Genomic DNA, 16,942 nt, shown 5'->3' on the forward strand with positions numbered 1-16,942 from the left:
AATTCTGCAGGCTTCAGAGGTGAAATCTCCCAGGATTGCTTGCTGACAGCATAAAGCTCGCTCTGGTGATCCGCGTTCTACTGAACACTTTATAGTAATCTGATGTAAGAGAAGCTAAAGCTGTCCATACACATTAGATACACGTCTGTCGCACCTGTGGACTCCGACGGGACTGGCCGACCATCTTCTTTGTATGGGGTCCTCCTGACTCTACCCAGACTTCCGGTATCAGGTCAGATAAGGCTGGGCGGCTGGATTTAACCACTCGATCCTTTAGTTATCAGGTTGATAAGAGAAGTCTGGCAATGGCTTCCTCTCCCTACTGAGAACACATGCATACTCGGCCAAGCCAGCATGTCTGTAAAGGTCTCGGGGGTGACCCTGCCAGCCAGCAGCTTTTCTTTTGTGTATGGCCGGCCTCACTCCCCCCCCCCTCTATTACAGGGACAGCTCGACTGTTAGGCCCCTTTCACACGAGCGAGTTTTCCACGCAGGGTGCAATGCGTGACGTGAATCCATAGCACCCGCACCGAATCCTGACCCATTCATTTCAATTTGTCTGTGCACATGAGTGGTTTTTTTCACGCATCAGTTCTGCGTTGCGTGAAAAAAGTGAATGGGGCTTAAGTGAAAAACGCATTGCATCCAAAAGCCAGGAGATGGTTGCTAGGAGATGTTGTTTGTAAACCTTCAGTTTTTTTTATCACGCTCGTGAAAAACACATTAAGGCCTCATGCACACAACCGTTGTTCTGGTCTGCATCGGAGCCGCCGTTTTTGCGGCTCTGGTTCGGACCTATTCACTTCAATGGGGCCGCAAATTGTGGAAGGCACACGGGCAGCTTCCGTGTTTTGCGAATCCGCAATTTGCGTACCGCAAAAAACTGAGGCTGCCCGTGTACATTGAGGCCTAAAACGGATTGCACCCGCGCGGAAAACACTGACTGAAATTGCTTGAAAATAGTGCTCGTTTCACTGAATGCACCCTGAATGCATCCGGACCTAATCCGCATTGTTCGTGTGACAGAGGCCTTAGAGGGGTGTCTGACAACAAGGTTGTTGTCAGCTTCCAGTGGCAACCAGCAGAACTATGTAGGCAGCTCTGGAGTATAATGCGAGACAAAGTTACCCAAACTTTCATGTAGATTATAACTGTGTTTTTAATGAAGATTCAGCTGTTGATTTCCCCCATTGCAATCAGACAAAATCCATAGCAAATGGGGTATGCTGCAAACAGCTACAAACTACAGGCAGAGAGCCGACACTCCATCACGTCTCAGGGATGTGGAGCCTGTGGCCTCCAAACTTCTGTAGAGGCAGGAAAAGGAGCCAATTAAAGGGGCCTTGCAGGAATTTAGTATTGATGACTAGAGGTTAGCGAATTGATTTGTATTAATCGAATTCATCAATCGGCCTCCTTAAGCAGAGCGGAGCTAGCCCTGCTGCTCAACCCCCCTCCCCGCTGATTGACAGGGCCAGATCTCTCGTCTGACCTGTTGATCATGCACTTGCCCTTTTGCTCCCGAGTAGCGGTGCAAGTGCAAAGGATCTGCTGCTGCCACCTAAGCAGCGCAGAAGCCGACTGTGCATGGCGCCGCTTCACTTCCAGTATGAATCAATTTAATCACTAGCGATGACATATCCTAATATCTGACTAGCGTAGGGCTTACTATTGACACCCTCACTGATCAGTTGTTGGAAGGGGTCGTATGACATCACATCCATCTGTCACACGGACTTTGTGCACCTCAGTCCCATTCAAGTGAATAGGATTAAAGGAGTTGTCCACTTTTTTACTATTGATGACTTATCCTCAGGATAGCTCATCAGCATCAGATCGTGGGGGTCTGACACCCGGCACCCCCGCTGATCAACTGTCTGAAGAAAAGGCAGCGCTCGTACTCAGTCCTATCCACTTGAATAGACCGAGACGTCCCATAGAAGTGAATGGGGACGCCATACTTGTAATTACACCTGCTCACCACTGCAATTGCTGCGGGGAGCAGGTAAACAGAGCAGAGAAAGCAGAGCTCGTATGAGAGCTGCCTTCACTTCAAACAGCTGATCGACTACCGCCGATCTAATATTGATGACCTATCATAAGGATAGGTCAACAATCGTTAAAAGTGGACAACTCATTAATTTCTATGGGAGTTCCGGAGATAGCCAAGCGCTGTACTCTGCCATCCCTGAAACTCCCATAGAAATTAGTGGAGCAGTAACGCGTATGCCTGACCGGCCACTCTGTTCATCTCAGGGGGCTCCATGGGGCCCAGCGGTAGGATTCCCACTGATCTAAAAGTTATGCCCTATCTTGTGTACAGTGGATGACTTAAAGGGGTATTCCCATCTTAGACAATGGGGGCATATCGCTAGGACCCACACCTATAATCGAGAATGGAGCGGGGAGCGCTGTGGCTGGAGGACCCCAGATTTCCCGATGTCCGTCCACCACCAAGCGCTAATCCCGCCTCTCCCATAGAACTGAATGTGCGGCCCACGCTCATATAAGACAATGGGGGCATATCCTAGCGATATGCCCCCATTGTCCGAGATGCGAAAACCCCTTTAATATAACCGGAATACCCCCTTAAAAATAAACTCCAGACAAAATTGAGAGTATGTTATACCTAGTGCAGGGCTTGAGAGGGCGGAGTGCGACACATTCTCTCCTTGGCTCTTGTATTCCTGTGTGTTAAGCCCCGCCCCTCCAGGGCCTCCACTAGGGATAACACACAAGTTTAGCCCAGAATGTTGTTCTACTTACGCCCAACTGTACAGAACTGTCCAAATTTGTTCTGAGAAGCCACCCGCAACCCGTTCTCCTAGGGTGGTGACCTTAGTCTCATACTTCTCCTGTCCATCCACTCTTGCAAACACTGGCTTGGGCACCCCGGGTAAGGGAGCGGTAAGTGGTATACTGGGGTAGGTGGTGCCGCTGCTGAACCTCCTGTAGGCAGGCAGCCCGAACCTGGAACACAAAGCAGATAAAACTGAATATAGCGCATGGGTTCAAGGGCAGCATCCTCTACTGTGCTGGCAATTTGCTGCAATGTTTCAGTGCAGGTAAAATGTTTAGCTCAGAAAGAATTGTCTAGACAAGCAGCAAACCCTCAGCTATGAGAATGATCTTAACAAGAAAGTGGCAGCAAGCAGAGATCTTAACACAGTGAGGAACAGAAACACAAAGTATATAGGAAGGTTGCTGAATGCTTCATTAAACGCAAGTTGGTCTTTATGCGCATTAAAGTAGGAACCCACTTTTTAAAGTCTCCTTCAGGAGGTGTACAGTGCATGTGATAGGAGGAGGTGTCGGTGCCCATGGGGTCCCCTATATGTAGAAGCTATAGGTGCCCAGGGCATGCTCCACTCCCCCATCCCAAATCCAGAGTGCTGATCTATACGGCACCGAGTCCTGATTATAGCCAGGGCTTGGTGAAGGGGACCCTATAGTCTTTCTTCCCCATACGAGAAAGCATGATAGGTGGGAGGCCGTGTTACTGATTTTGCATTGGGGCTATAAGTTAAGCTTCTGATCACAGCACCCAATTGCAATAGCTCTGCCGGCTGTCAGCTGATGGAATCGTGGCTCTCGTTTACATCCAGCTATTGAAATCCTGCCCTGATTGAGTCCAATGAATGTGTCGTTACCGCGAGCTGGGTCAGCAGGACTAGATCCAGCCTCTGGATGCAATCAGATATGCTTTCATTCACTGACAGCTAGCACCGATTTTGCAAATGCTGAGAAGTTGGAACATAAAAGGGGATAGTTATTGAACTCCAAGCAGCAGGAGGGGTCCGACAGTGAAGTCCAGGTAGGTGGCCACATTCACCTACAGTCCAGGCATTGGGGGAACAGCTACTCAAGCAATTTTCCTATAAACCGGTCTTGTATAGTTGCAAAACTTCAACTTTCAGCATACTGGGAGTTGTAGTTTTGCAGATGGCCACTGTATGATATAGAAGCTGGGGGGCAGCCCCCTCCACACAGTATCATGTCACCACGTGACTCCAGCCCCCTCCCTCCACGTAGAAGCCACTGTCCGCTTGTCTGTCACGATAAGTGTCCTCTGCGACCCCCACTTACCTCCGTATCCCGACCCACGCTCGACATCTCGTCATATTCGCCGCCATCTTTACACTCTCAGCCCTGACCTCCCCGGGACCTGTCACAGCGGCTCACTTCCTGCTTCCTGTCCTGCCTCAGAGACGTCACTTCCTGGGCGGAGCTTTGCAACGGTCAGCTGAGGCTGGGGCTCCCAGTGTGCGCCCGGTGACTCTCTGCTGCCCCCTGCCGTTGTGTCATCCCCTGCAGCTGCTCCAGCTGTACGGTGCATGCCAGGGCGGGCTGAGGACTATGAGCTGCCCGTGCGGTGCCCTCTGACCGCCGGAGGTGCCAGGGCTACTCTCTGCCATGTCAGGATTCCCCAGGCAACCCCCAGGGAAGAAGGGGAAGACTCTGATCATCCAGGATGGTGAGTGTAGGGTGGTGCTGGGGAGGGGCACACTCTGACATGAGCTGCCCCTGGTGTGCCCACCTTAAAGGGCTACTCCCTCCAACCACTTATTTACCTTTTAAACCTGGCACCACTGGTACTTGGGATCCTCGGGCACGTCGTAGCCTATAGTGCCCACATTGGCGACGTCACAAACGTCAAGACCTCACCCTTGTGGCCAGTGATTGGCGCTGTGGTCACCTGTCCGTAGACGAGCTACCGTCACCTTGCCATGGCAACAGTATTTGGTGGGCACCGCAGTATCGGCGGGGACAGTGCCATATTTCTTGGTAGCAGCTGGGTGCCCACCTCCTACGTCAACCCTGAGGATATGAGTGCCAGTCTATGCTCCTGGCAGTGATCCCTTCACTATGGGAGTTATGGAGTGAGCAGGACCATATATCCAGTGGCTATGACTTAAAAATGATGACTGTTCCTTTAAATTTTAGGCAAATGTGATTAAAAATGGATACATTGTTCACAAGTGTTACAATGTATCAAGTCTGACATCATGTGACTAAGAAGCCCCTTTCCTGTATTATAGAGTAAGTCAGGATGTCTTTGGGGGCCGCCATTAGACATGAAGTAACAAGAAGCTTGTGGGCGCTATGGCAGACCCCCAGCTCTACCCGGTCTGCACTTTAGGCCTCATGCACACAACAGGTGGAAGGGAGAACGTCCGCAGAGCGGTCTCTACATTAAGGTGGGAGGGGGGGGGGGGCTGTCCATAGGGTGGTCTCTACAATAAGGTGGAAGGGAGAACGACCACAGGGTGGTCTCTAAAATAAGGTGGAAGGGGGGGCGGTCTCTACAATAGGGTGGAAGGGAGAACGACCACAGGGTGGTCTCTACAGTAAGGTGGTAGGAAGAATGTCCCTGGGCAGTCTCTACAATAAGGTGGCAGGGAGGACATCCGCAGGACGGTCTCTACATTTAGGTGGGAGGGGGGGTGTCCACAGGGTGGTCTCTACAATAAGGTGGAAGGGGGGGCGGTCTCTACAATAAGGTGGAAGGGGGGGCGGTCTCTACAATAAGGTGGAAGGGAGAACGTCCACAGGGCGGTCTCTACAATAAGGTGGAAGGGAGAACGTCCACAGGGTGGTCTCTACAGTAAGGTGGAAGGGAGAACGTCCACAGGGTGGTCTCTACAGTAAGGTGGAAGGGAGAACGTCAACAGGGTGGTCTCTACAATAAGGTGGCAGGGAGGACATCCACGGGGCAGTCTCTACAGTAAGGTGGGAGGGGGGGTTTCCAAAGGGTGGTCTCTACAATAAGGTGGAAGGGGGGGCGGTCTCTACAATAAGGTGGAAGGTAGAACGTCCACAGGGCGGTCTCTACAGTAAAGTGGTGGGGGGGTGTCCACTGTGTGGTCTCTACAGTAGGGCGGGAGGGGGGGGGTGTCCACAGGGCAGTCTCTACAGTAAGGCGGGAGGGGGGGTCCACAGGGTGGTCTCTACAATAAGGTGGATAGGAGGATGTCCACAGGGCGGTCTCTACAATAAAGTGGAAGGGAGGATGTCCACAGGGTGGTCTCTATAATAAGGAGGACGTCCACATGGCGGTCTCTACAGTAAGGCGGGAGGGGGGGTGTTCACAGGGTGATCTCTACGATAAGGTGGATAGGAGGATGTCCACAGGGCGGTCTCTACAGGAAGGTGGTGGGGGGGTGTCCACAGGGTGGTCTCTACAATAAGGTGGATGGGAGGATGTCCACAGGGTGGTCTCTATAATAAGGAGGACGTCCACAGAGCGGTCTCTACAGTAAGGCGGGAGGGGGGGTGTCCACAGGGTGGTCTCTACAATAAGGTGGAAGGGGGGGGGGGACGTGCATAGGGCTGTCTCTACAGTAAGATAGAAGGGAGGACGTCTGTATCATTGGTCATGTGCTGTGATCTCCGCTGTGGGTCTTCTGTGACACGTCTTCTCCTGTGTTTTGCAGATCCTGATGAAGATGATCCTGATGAAGGGAACCCGTTTTCTTTCAAAGAATTTGTGAAAGGCAAAACCAGTATCTTGCCGACGGGAAGGAACGGAGAAGGGGATTTCTCCATTGTGAGTAACATTAGGCTGGTGAATTGAAAGGGGTTGAGAGATAAGACACCTTTTAAATTGTGGCCCCTGAGGTGACCGGGTCCCGTCCCTACACTTCTGGTAAATAGATGGTATCACTGCAGGGGATGAATAGTCATCCTTGTGTTGCAAGAGTTTATCTGAACAGGAGCTGCTTGTTCGGCTTATAGAGGGGGCCCCGAGCATATGTGCAGGGGTTGAGACCAACCTGTCAAGGGAAACCTCCCCTATCTGATCCGCACAAGATGCAACAGGTTTGTCTTACAACAACCACCAATTTCCAACTACCCTACTAGGATATGGATGCCATAGGACGGGGGAGGGGATCAGTCCCCCTGGTCGGGATCCCTTTCTAAGTCAAAGGCACTCACTAAAGCCTCACTTTATCTGGAGCTCAACAATCGACTGTTGTCCCGTGTCCTTAATGGGGTATTCCCACCTGATACTTTGGTAGACCATCACTAGGATATGCCAAAAGATAGGTGGGGGTCCTACGCCTGAGACCCCCACCGATCACGAGAACAAAAAAAAAAAGAAGCTTTTCTACAGGATTGTCGTGTCCATGTTTCTCCATGGACATCACATGAACCCTGTTGGAGATGCTGTAGTGTGTTTAAAGGGGTTCTGTGATATTATATATATATATTATAATTTTTTTATTTATTTTTTCTTATAACGATGACCTATCTTCTGAATAGGTCTTCAGTATCTGATCTTGGGTGGGGGGGTCCAACAACCCCCACCAATCATCTGTTTGACAAGGCAACGGCACTGCTCTTGCAGCCCTAGGCCAGTGACCTCGCATTCCTAGGCCTAGGCACAGCTCAGTCCCATTCAAGTGAATGGGCCTGAGCTGCAATACCAAGTACAGCCACTATCCAATGGACGGCGCTGTGCTTGGTAAACTGTGAGGAGGCTGCTGCGCTTACGTGGTCTCCTCAAACAGCTGATCAGCAGGGGTCCTGGGTATCATCAGTATAAATAAGTTGGAAAACCCCTTTAATTTTGACTCTCTTTGAGGAGTCATTTACTGACATTTGCACTATGATATCACTTTCAGCACCAAGAACCTTCCATTAATTTCTCTTCTCCTTAGGAGACTAAACATGGTACCACAGTCCTCCCCGAATCCCGGGACAAGTTCTCCTCAAACTCAAAGTACCAGGAAACGTTTTTTAAGGACCCCACTGTGGACAATGATCTCCTGGATGAAGATGACTATGATGAGGAGGAGGAGGACTGGAGCGGAAGCTATCACCCATCGGTGGTAGAGCAGACTCTGCATGTCGGCACATCTCCTGACAGCATATATAACGAGTCTTCCGCATACAGCGACATCTCAGGGGACGATCAGTTTCCGATATGGCGTCTGCCGGGAGGTCCCCCTCCTGCTGCCGATGGTTACACCAATCCAGAGCCGCCCATCACACCGGCGAAGAACCCCGCATGACACCGCGCTCTTCCAGAGCAAGCAGATGAGCTACGAGGAGGTACGAGGCGCATACCGTGACACTTCACATAAATCTGCCTCACTGTGATCACCCGAATAATCAAACCAATTCTTTGTAGCAAACCCCCAGCTGTGGGAAGGATTAGGTCGGCGCAGGTTTTTAGCCAGATATATTTCCATTCACTGACAGTAAGAAGAGATCTTAAAAATGCTGAAAGAATATTAGAAAATTGCAAGACTTCTCCTTCAGAACTATTTTCTTGACGTTTTGTGCTTGTATTTCAGGTCTTGGAAGAAAATAACAGCCTGAGAAGAAAAATCCAAGAAATGCACAAAGTGAACGAGTCCCAGTCGGAAAAGTCAGTATCATTGGTGCAGGTTTGATTGACTTTATTTCCCTCCCACTTTCTGGTGATAATAAAGGGGTCTTCCTACCACGGGAATTTATGTTGGATTTCCCAGATAGTCCATAAAGGATGGGATCCCACTTATTGAAAGCATTTAGTCCCTTGTATCAAACAAAGCGGATGATGGTGCCCGAAAAAGAGACGAGAATATAGAGCGGGCGGCGATACGTCATCACTCTCTGATGGCGGGCTACTGCGACCCCAACAACCCGGAGAATAAAGGGGCCACAGTGCTGCCTTAGGCCCCTTTCAGACGAGCATCAGACTCGCAGCATAGGTATGCGGCAGCTACCGTCCTGACCTCCCAGCACTGACAGGGTCACATAGCATTATATTGACACGCTGCGGCAGCTACCGTCCTGACCTCCCAGCACTGACAGGGTCACATAGCATTATATTGACACGCTGCGGCAGCTACCGTCCTGACCTCCCAGCACCGACAGGGTCACATAGCATTATATTGACACGCTGCGGCAGTTACCATCCTGACCTCCCAGCACCGACAGGGTCACATAGCATTATATTGACACGCTGCGGCAGTTACCATCCTGACCTCCCAGCACCGACAGGGTCACATAGCATTATATTGACACGCTGCGGCAGCTACCGTCCTGACCTCCCAGCACCGACAGGGTCACATAGCATTAAATTGACACGCTGCGGCAGCTACCGTCCTGACCTCCCAGCACCGACAGGGTCACATAGCATTAAATTGACACGCTGCGGCAGCTACCGTCCTGACCTCCCAGCACTGACAGGGTCACATAGCATTATACTGACACGCTGCGGCAGCTACCGTCCTGACCTCCCAGCACTGACAGGGTCACATAGCATTATACTGACACGCTGCGGCAGCTACGGTCCTGACCTCCCAGCACCGACAGGGTCACATAGCATTATATTGACACGCTGCGGCAGCTACCGTCCTGACCTCCCAGCACCGACAGGGTCACATAGCATTAAATTGACACGCTGCGGCAGCTACCGTCCCGACCTCCCAGCACCGACAGGGTCACATAGCATTATATTGACACGCTGCGGCAGCTACCGTCCTGACCTCCCAGCACCGACAGGGTCACATAGCATTAAATTGACACGCTGCGGCAGCTACCGTCCTGACCTCCCAGCACTGACAGGGTCACATAGCATTATACTGACACGCTGCGGCAGCTACCGTCCTGACCTCCCAGCACTGACAGGGTCACATAGCATTATACTGACACGCTGCGGCAGCTACGGTCCTGACCTCCCAGCACTGACAGGGTCACATAGCATTATACTGACACGCTGCGGAAGCTACCGTCCTGACCTCCCAGCACCGACAGGGTCACATAGCATTATACTGACACGCTGCGGCAGCTACCGTCCCGACCTCCCAGCACCGACAGGGTCACATAGCATTATATTGACACGCTGCGGCAGCTACCGTCCTGACCTCCCAGCACTGACAGGGTCACATAGCATTATACTGACACGCTGCGGCAGCTACCGTCCCGACCTCCCAGCACCGACAGGGTCACATAGCATTATATTGACACGCTGCGGCAGCTACCGTCCCGACCTCCCAGCACCGACAGGGTCACATAGCATTATATTGACACGCTGCGGCAGCTACCGTCCTGACCTCCCAGCACTGACAGGGTCACATAGCATTATACTGACACGCTGCGGCAGCTACCGTCCTGACCTCCCAGCACTGACAGGGTCACATAGCATTATATTGACACGCTGCGGCAGCTACCGTCCTGACCTCCCAGCACCGACAGGGTCACATAGCATTATACTGACACGCTGCGGCAGCTACCGTCCCGACCTCCCAGCACTGACAGGGTCACATAGCATTATACTGACACGCTGCGGCAGCTACCGTCCTGACCTCCCAGCACCGACAGGGTCACATAGCATTATACTGACACGCTGCGGCAGCTACCGTCCCGACCTCCCAGCACCGACAGGGTCACATAGCATTATACTGACACGCTGCGGCAGCTACCGTCCCGACCTCCCAGCACCGACAGGGTCACATAGCATTATATTGACACGCTGCGGCAGCTACCGTCCTGACCTCCCAGCACTGACAGGGTCACATAGCATTATACTGACACGCTGCAGCAGCTACCATCCCGACCTCCCAGCACTGACAGGGTCACATAGCATTATACTGACACGCTGCGGCAGCTACCGTCCTGACCTCCCAGCACCGACAGGGTCACATAGCATTATATTGATTCATGAGGCTATGTAACCCTTAGAGGTCTGGAATGTATTGGATAACACTGACAGCAATACATTCAATATAATGCTATGCGACCGCCAGTACTGGGAGGTCAGGACGGGAGCTGCCGCATACTCACGCTGCGAGTCTGATGCGTGGAACTCGCTCGTCTGAAAGGGGCCTTAGCAAGAAGTGAATGGAGCTGTGCTGCAGTTCTCTACACAGTAGGTGGCACCACTGTGCAAGGATAGACTGAAGGACCTTTTCGTTCTCGGGGTCAGTGGGGGTCCCACAGAAACGTTATGGCGTAAGCTGAAATTACACATCCCGGAAGTGGAAGCAAATCTAATTTTCCCATCTCTGACCTGCTGTGTCATTCGAGTGAATGATGTTGCAGCAGGAAATTGCTTAGAATGCAATTCCCTATGTGGATCCATATCAGAGCTGGGGTTGTCCACGATATTACTACTGATGGCTGACCCTCAGAAGATCGGTGGGGTTCTGTATGAACAAGATTCTAATTATTTTAGGGTCAAATATTTCGAGCGAGAACTGGAAAAAAAAATCCTGGAGGAGCAGAAGGAGGCACAAGACCTGGAGTCCATGGTGCAGCAAGTGGAGGCGAACCTGCAGATGATGACGGTCAGTGCCACCCCAGGAGATGTATACGTATAATGGACAGGTGGCCACGTTCTTTATAGGACTGATTGGTAGGGATGCGCTGCCTGACAACCGCCTGTACAGGACTGGTTGTCAGGCGGTGTATTTCTAGCACCCACTCAGAGTTTGATTTAGGAGGATTCTCGTTCTATGTCCTGATTACCGGCTTTTCTGTTGTAGAAAAGAGCTGCCAAAGCCGAGAGCCACGTGACGAAACTCAAGCAGGAGGTGACTCTTCTCCAGGTGCGTAAGAGCCGTAATTCTGCAAATAGTTGTAAGTCGTTTGCTTACGAATCTAATATTTTCCTAGGAAAAGTCATCACTTTGTGATTGTGGAGCGTCCAACGTCTGGGATCCCCACCGATCCCGACAAAGGGAAGGTGGCACTGCCGTAGCACTGTGTACTCTTCTTCTAAGGGTGGGCTTCTAGAAGCATAGACTAGTTGATATGGACAACTTTCCCATCATACACCCTTTGCAAAACTACCACTCTCAATAGGCCTTGACAGCTGTCTGCTGCCAGGGCCTGCTGGGAGTGGTAGTTCTGCACTAGTTAGAGACCACTGCCAGTTATAGTAGTGCAGCCTAGCCTCAGTCACCCCCAGATGTCGGCCATAATGCCAGTCACACTTCTGTCCTTCAGATCCAGCTAAATACCTACAAGGCGGAGAATGAAGCTTTGCGGCGGGGGGAAACGGCTGGGATGAACGCGGTGAAACAGAACGCCAGCTTAGCCCTGGAGAACCTGCACAAGGCTGTGAGCGGAGCGCAGACTTCCATCAAGTAAGCAGGGTTCGGGTAATTGGGGTCCGCGACTCGTTCTGTCCCCATGTAACCTGCCGTGCTTTTACCATAGGCAGCTGGTGTCCGGAGCGGAGGCGCTGACCCTCGTCGCTGAGCTGCTGAGATCCATTGACAAAATAGCAGAAGTTCACGACGATGGATCATAAAGACGACTACTACTTCATAATGGAACTTGCCAAATAGTGGGGGGAAAAAAAGACTCCGCCATGACGGTCGCTTCCATGTGTTGAGGAAAGGAATCTTTTGGTGGGTCTTTTCCCCCTTATACAGCGCCACCCTTATCTAGTAATGCAGCTTCAGGAAAGGAAAAAAGGAGGCTGCAATACCAAACACAGGCTGTGAAGAAGGGTGGCGCTGTTTGGGAAAAATAAAGCCCACTCGTTGCTCTAAAGTTAGACCATAGGGAGGGTGGTCTAACGTATCACCGGGAACTAGTGACGCTACTATGTAGTGAGGTCATCTGTTCCTAGTAAGCATAGGCTTCTGCATCATCAAAAGCAATATCACGCTATTGGCTGCCCCCACTATACACCCTATAGAAAAAACCCGCCAGTCCGACAGACCGTCTTCCAATGAGAGGCCAGTCCATGACTATGGCAGGACCAGCCAACCACCTGATATGTAAGGGGGTGCCCGAATCTCCCCCAATGGCCAATATCAGGGTAAGCCCGATGGTTTGCTCTCACTGGAGAGAAGCAGCCACCAGAGGTGTCTGACAGCTGCTTATTCCCTAATCCCATTAAAGGGCATCTGTCAGCAGATTTGTACCCAAGAAACTGGCTGTTTTAATAAATACAAATGAGCCTGTAGGTGCAATGGGGGCGTTGCCGTTACTCCTAGAGGCTCTGCTCTATCTGCAACTGCCGCGCCCGCTGCACAGACAGTAAAAACATCATCACGCCTGGACCTGTCAATCAAAGTGCAGAGGGCGCAGCAGTTGCAGAGAAAGCTGAGCCTCTAGGTGTAACGGTAACGCCCCCGTTGCTCCTAGAGGCTCATTTGCATATATTAAGACATCATTTTTCTCAGCAGTGCGGGCACATAGGAACATGGGACCAACACAGATGCCTTCAGCTGCCAACAGGTCAGCCAGTTTCATAGGTACAAAACTGCTGACGGCATTCCTGTGTTCTTAAACGGTATCTGTCAGCTGCATGTGTATGACGGGGGGGAGGGGACAGCTCTCTAAGATGTATGGCACGCTTCTACTGATTCCAATATAGCAGGGATGCTCAATCCACCTGCGGCCCTCCAGCTGTTGCAAAACTACAACTCCCAGCATACCCTAGTAGCTGTAGGATGTCCAGGCATACTGGGAGTTGTGGTTTTGGAACAGCTGGAGGGCCGCAGGTTGAGCATCCCTGCTATATAGGCATCTCAATACAGAGACTGATGGATGATTTACTGCCTTATATTTATATACTGTCCCGGGTTAAAGGGGTTGTCCGACCCAAAAGACACTTACCTAGTCCCAACGCCGCTGAGGCTCAGCTGTCACATACCGCGACCAGTGAACGGCCGCAGCGGCGCACATGACCATGAATGGGACGTCACACTTCCGGTCCGTAGGGGGATGGGAGGCTTCATGTTGGAACAGAGTGGCGGTGACTAGGTGTCTTCCCTGGCCCTGATTAGGGGTCAGACAACCCCTTTAATGTTCTTTCTTTGGGATAGGTGGCATTGGTGAAGTCGGAGGAATGAAGGATAGACAGTGCGCTCTCCATGATTATCCTGGTACAGCAGCGCCTTTTGTACATGTGGCTGCATCTGGTACTGCAGTACAACCTACAGCCATGCGGATAAGTATAGGCCATCGATGTATATTCCTGGAAAACCCCTTTAAGGCCTGTAGTCCTATATATAGGTGACCAAATACTGCACTATTCTTGCTGCCACTATCTATGGCGTCTACTCGCCGCACACTTATCCTACTTGCAAGATGTGAAGCACTTTACACTACAACCCCCTGCACCAGCGCGTGAGGCACGATTGTTCTCTCTACACAAGACATCTGCGGCTGTTGGGAAACTACAACTCCCAGCATGCCCTGACAGCCTGCAGAATACTGCTTTACACTATGGGTCTAGCACTGTGAGTTAACATGTAAGATATATTTTTATCTAAATTATATATTTTAGCTTTTTTATCATTTCACTTGTACTAAACATAAAACCAGTTTAATTCCTATTATTTTCTATAAGAATAACCAGCTGAATTAATATATATGATTAATAAGACAATTGTGCTGTGGCGTGGTGAGGCTAAATCAATACAGGGAGCTTTACAACATCACAGCGGAGGGTTTGCTACATTTGTATCCAGTCTGGGCTGTAAATGAGATGTTCCGATTCAATGAAAGCAAGCAGAGATGTAAAGAATGAGCCAGTATTCGCAATAGTATAGTCCGTATAGAAGAAGACATTGCTGTGATCTCCTAGTGCAGCCGACTATAGCTATTGCAAAACCACAACTCCCACCAGGCATGGTGGGAGTTGTAGTTTTCCAACAGCTGGCGAGCTACAGGTTGGAGAACATTGCCCTAGCAGGGGTGGGCTACCTGCAGCACTCCCAACTGTTGTGAAACTACAACTCCCAGCATGCATACTTGCTCTGCTCTTCTTAGAACACTCCTAGAAATAAATGGAGCATGCTGGGTATTGTAGTTTCACAACAGCTGGAGTGCCGCAGGTTGCCCACCCCGTCATGGATGAGACTCTAAAATGGCTGCCTCTTAAAGGGGCTGTCTCGTCTAAGGTATTGGTGGCATATAGCTATGGTACGCCACCAGTGTCGGATAGGTGCAGGTCTCACCTATCTCTAGAAAGGAGCCCCCAAGGTGATCGCATTGACGCGTCCGTCCTCTGTTCATTTCTATAGGAGGCCATTTCCATAAGTTGAATGGAGAGGTGGCCGCCGTTGCACAGTGCGCCTCTCCGCTCATTTCTATGGGACTTCCGAATATAGCCAATCGCATTTGCTCAGCTATTTTCAGAACTCCCACAGTGGTGAATGGAGAGCATCCTACGCATGCGCAGTGTTCTTTCTGTTCACTCGAGGGCGACGGTCAAGAGATAGGTGCCATATCTGACCATGGTGGCATATCCTAGCAATATGCCACCAATGTGTGAGGTGACACATGTCTATATGTGAGCCCTCTGTCATTCTGCTCGGCTGCCTCAGGTTGGTCAGCACCCGCATACTGCTGAGGAATCCGAGAGAGATGGCCAGCCTGTCTTCATCATCACTGCCTCTTTCCATTCACAGTATACAGGGGCTGCCAGGAAGAGCAGTCATAGGGATGTAATCTCTCGATTCCCTGAGTAGCTCCTGTGGATGTCCTATTGTGGTATATGCAGTTCCCTAATCTATTCCCCTATAGGTCTAGCCACTTATTTAAACTATGCAGTGTTATGAAATCCAGCGTTCTCCCGATCCTGCATTTTCTGATCGCCCCAATGATATTCGCATTCTTCGCTCACGATGATAGAAACTATTTGTATTTTCTGAATTGTACTGGGATATTGTAAGCCAAGATCAGTCGTCCTGATGCCAGCCCGCAGCGGTGGAACCACAGGTCCCAGGATATTCTCGGGTAAGCAGCAGGGCTCCTGATCTGCGCTATTTTGTTTTTATACTCCTGAATAAATGATTATTTGACCTTTTATTATTTAAGGTGAGTCGGCAGCGTGTGGTGTGTGTCTTTAAGACCTTTTATATTCCGTGTTAGTTGCAGGTTATAGAGCAGGAGGAGCCGAGTGATTTAGTACTTTCTGCTCGATCTGGGCTCATGAGTCCAGTGGGTGGAGTCGATCACTATTAAGACCGCCCACTGGACTCCTAAATCCAAACGTAGATTCAGATTTAAATTACAAGTTTCACCAAATCTTTTCCCATAAAACTATATCATCGACCTGCTCAGCTCCTCCTGCTCTATACCATGCGGTCCAGGGGGTGATCTGTGCAACAGATTCACTAAGGACTATAATCCAGATGGCTCCTCTTAGGCCTCATGCACGCGGCCGTTGTTTTGGTCTGCATCCAAGCCGCAGTTTTTGCGGCTTGGATGCAGACCCATTTACTTTAATGGGGCCGCAAAAGATGCAGATGCTCCGTTCCGTGGTCTGCAAAAAAAAAATATAACCTGTCCTATATCAATGGCTGTCCGTGCCGTTCCGCAAATTGTGGAATGCACACGGCCGCCATCCAAGTTTTGCAGATCCGCAATACACACAACGGTCGTGTGCATGAGGCCTTATAAGAAAGAAGCCATGGAAAGCATACTCTAAGGGTCCATTCACACGTCCGTTGTTTCTTTCCTGATCTGTTCCGTTTTTTGCGGAACAGATCTGGACCCATTCATTTTCTATGGGTCCTGAAAAAATTCGGACAGCACAATGTCTGATTTTTTTTTTTCAGGACCCATTGAAAATAAATGGGTCCAGATCTGTTCCGCAAAAAACGGAACAGATCAGGAAAGAAACAACGGACGTGTGAATGGACCCTAAACCTCTGCTGTGCAGGTATCGCTGAATGAATGGACCTCTGTGCTCTGACGGGCAGTAGCCTTCATAAGCAGTCCATTCACACAGTACAGGAGGGTTCTCCAGGAATAAGGAGTTTTGAGCAAGTGGGCACAGCTTGCCTCTGGCAGAAGATTCATACTTACCTGCTCCCTGCCACTGCTGTGTCCATGTTATGGTCCCCGCAGTGTTTGCATCCAGTGCAGCATGGTCATGGTCACTTGCACCACTGCGGCCTATGACCGGAATCGGTGGTGACTTACTGCTTGTGGCCGCTTCACCCCTGATGCCAGTCATTGACTGCAGAGGAGCATGTAGCCA

General features: G+C 50.6%; 2 protein-coding genes across 2 annotated transcripts in view; one reads left to right on the forward strand and one right to left on the reverse strand.

The window, feature by feature from the left end:
• Positions 1–4,215, reverse strand: part of PMPCA (peptidase, mitochondrial processing subunit alpha) — a 28,558-nt gene extending 24,343 nt beyond the window's left edge. The window contains 3 exon segments of the mRNA XM_044305633.1: positions 2,767–2,824; positions 2,826–2,970; positions 4,087–4,215. Coding sequence (XP_044161568.1) covers positions 2,767–2,824; positions 2,826–2,970; positions 4,087–4,133 — 250 coding nt within the window. The 5' untranslated portion in view covers positions 4,134–4,215.
• A 121-nt stretch (positions 4,216–4,336) lies between these two features.
• Positions 4,337–15,881, forward strand: ENTR1 (endosome associated trafficking regulator 1). Its single transcript, XM_044305634.1, is given in 9 exon segments — positions 4,337–4,474; positions 6,435–6,547; positions 7,662–7,839; positions 7,841–8,055; positions 8,301–8,374; positions 11,168–11,279; positions 11,478–11,540; positions 11,941–12,080; positions 12,154–15,881. Coding segments are annotated over 9 exon segments (1,050 nt in total). The 5' UTR covers positions 4,337–4,413; the 3' UTR covers positions 12,248–15,881.
• The last annotated feature ends 1,061 nt before the right edge of the window (positions 15,882–16,942 follow it).

Source organism: Bufo gargarizans, chromosome 9, assembly GCF_014858855.1.
Source record: "Bufo gargarizans isolate SCDJY-AF-19 chromosome 9, ASM1485885v1, whole genome shotgun sequence".
NCBI lineage: Eukaryota > Metazoa > Chordata > Amphibia > Anura > Bufonidae > Bufo > Bufo gargarizans.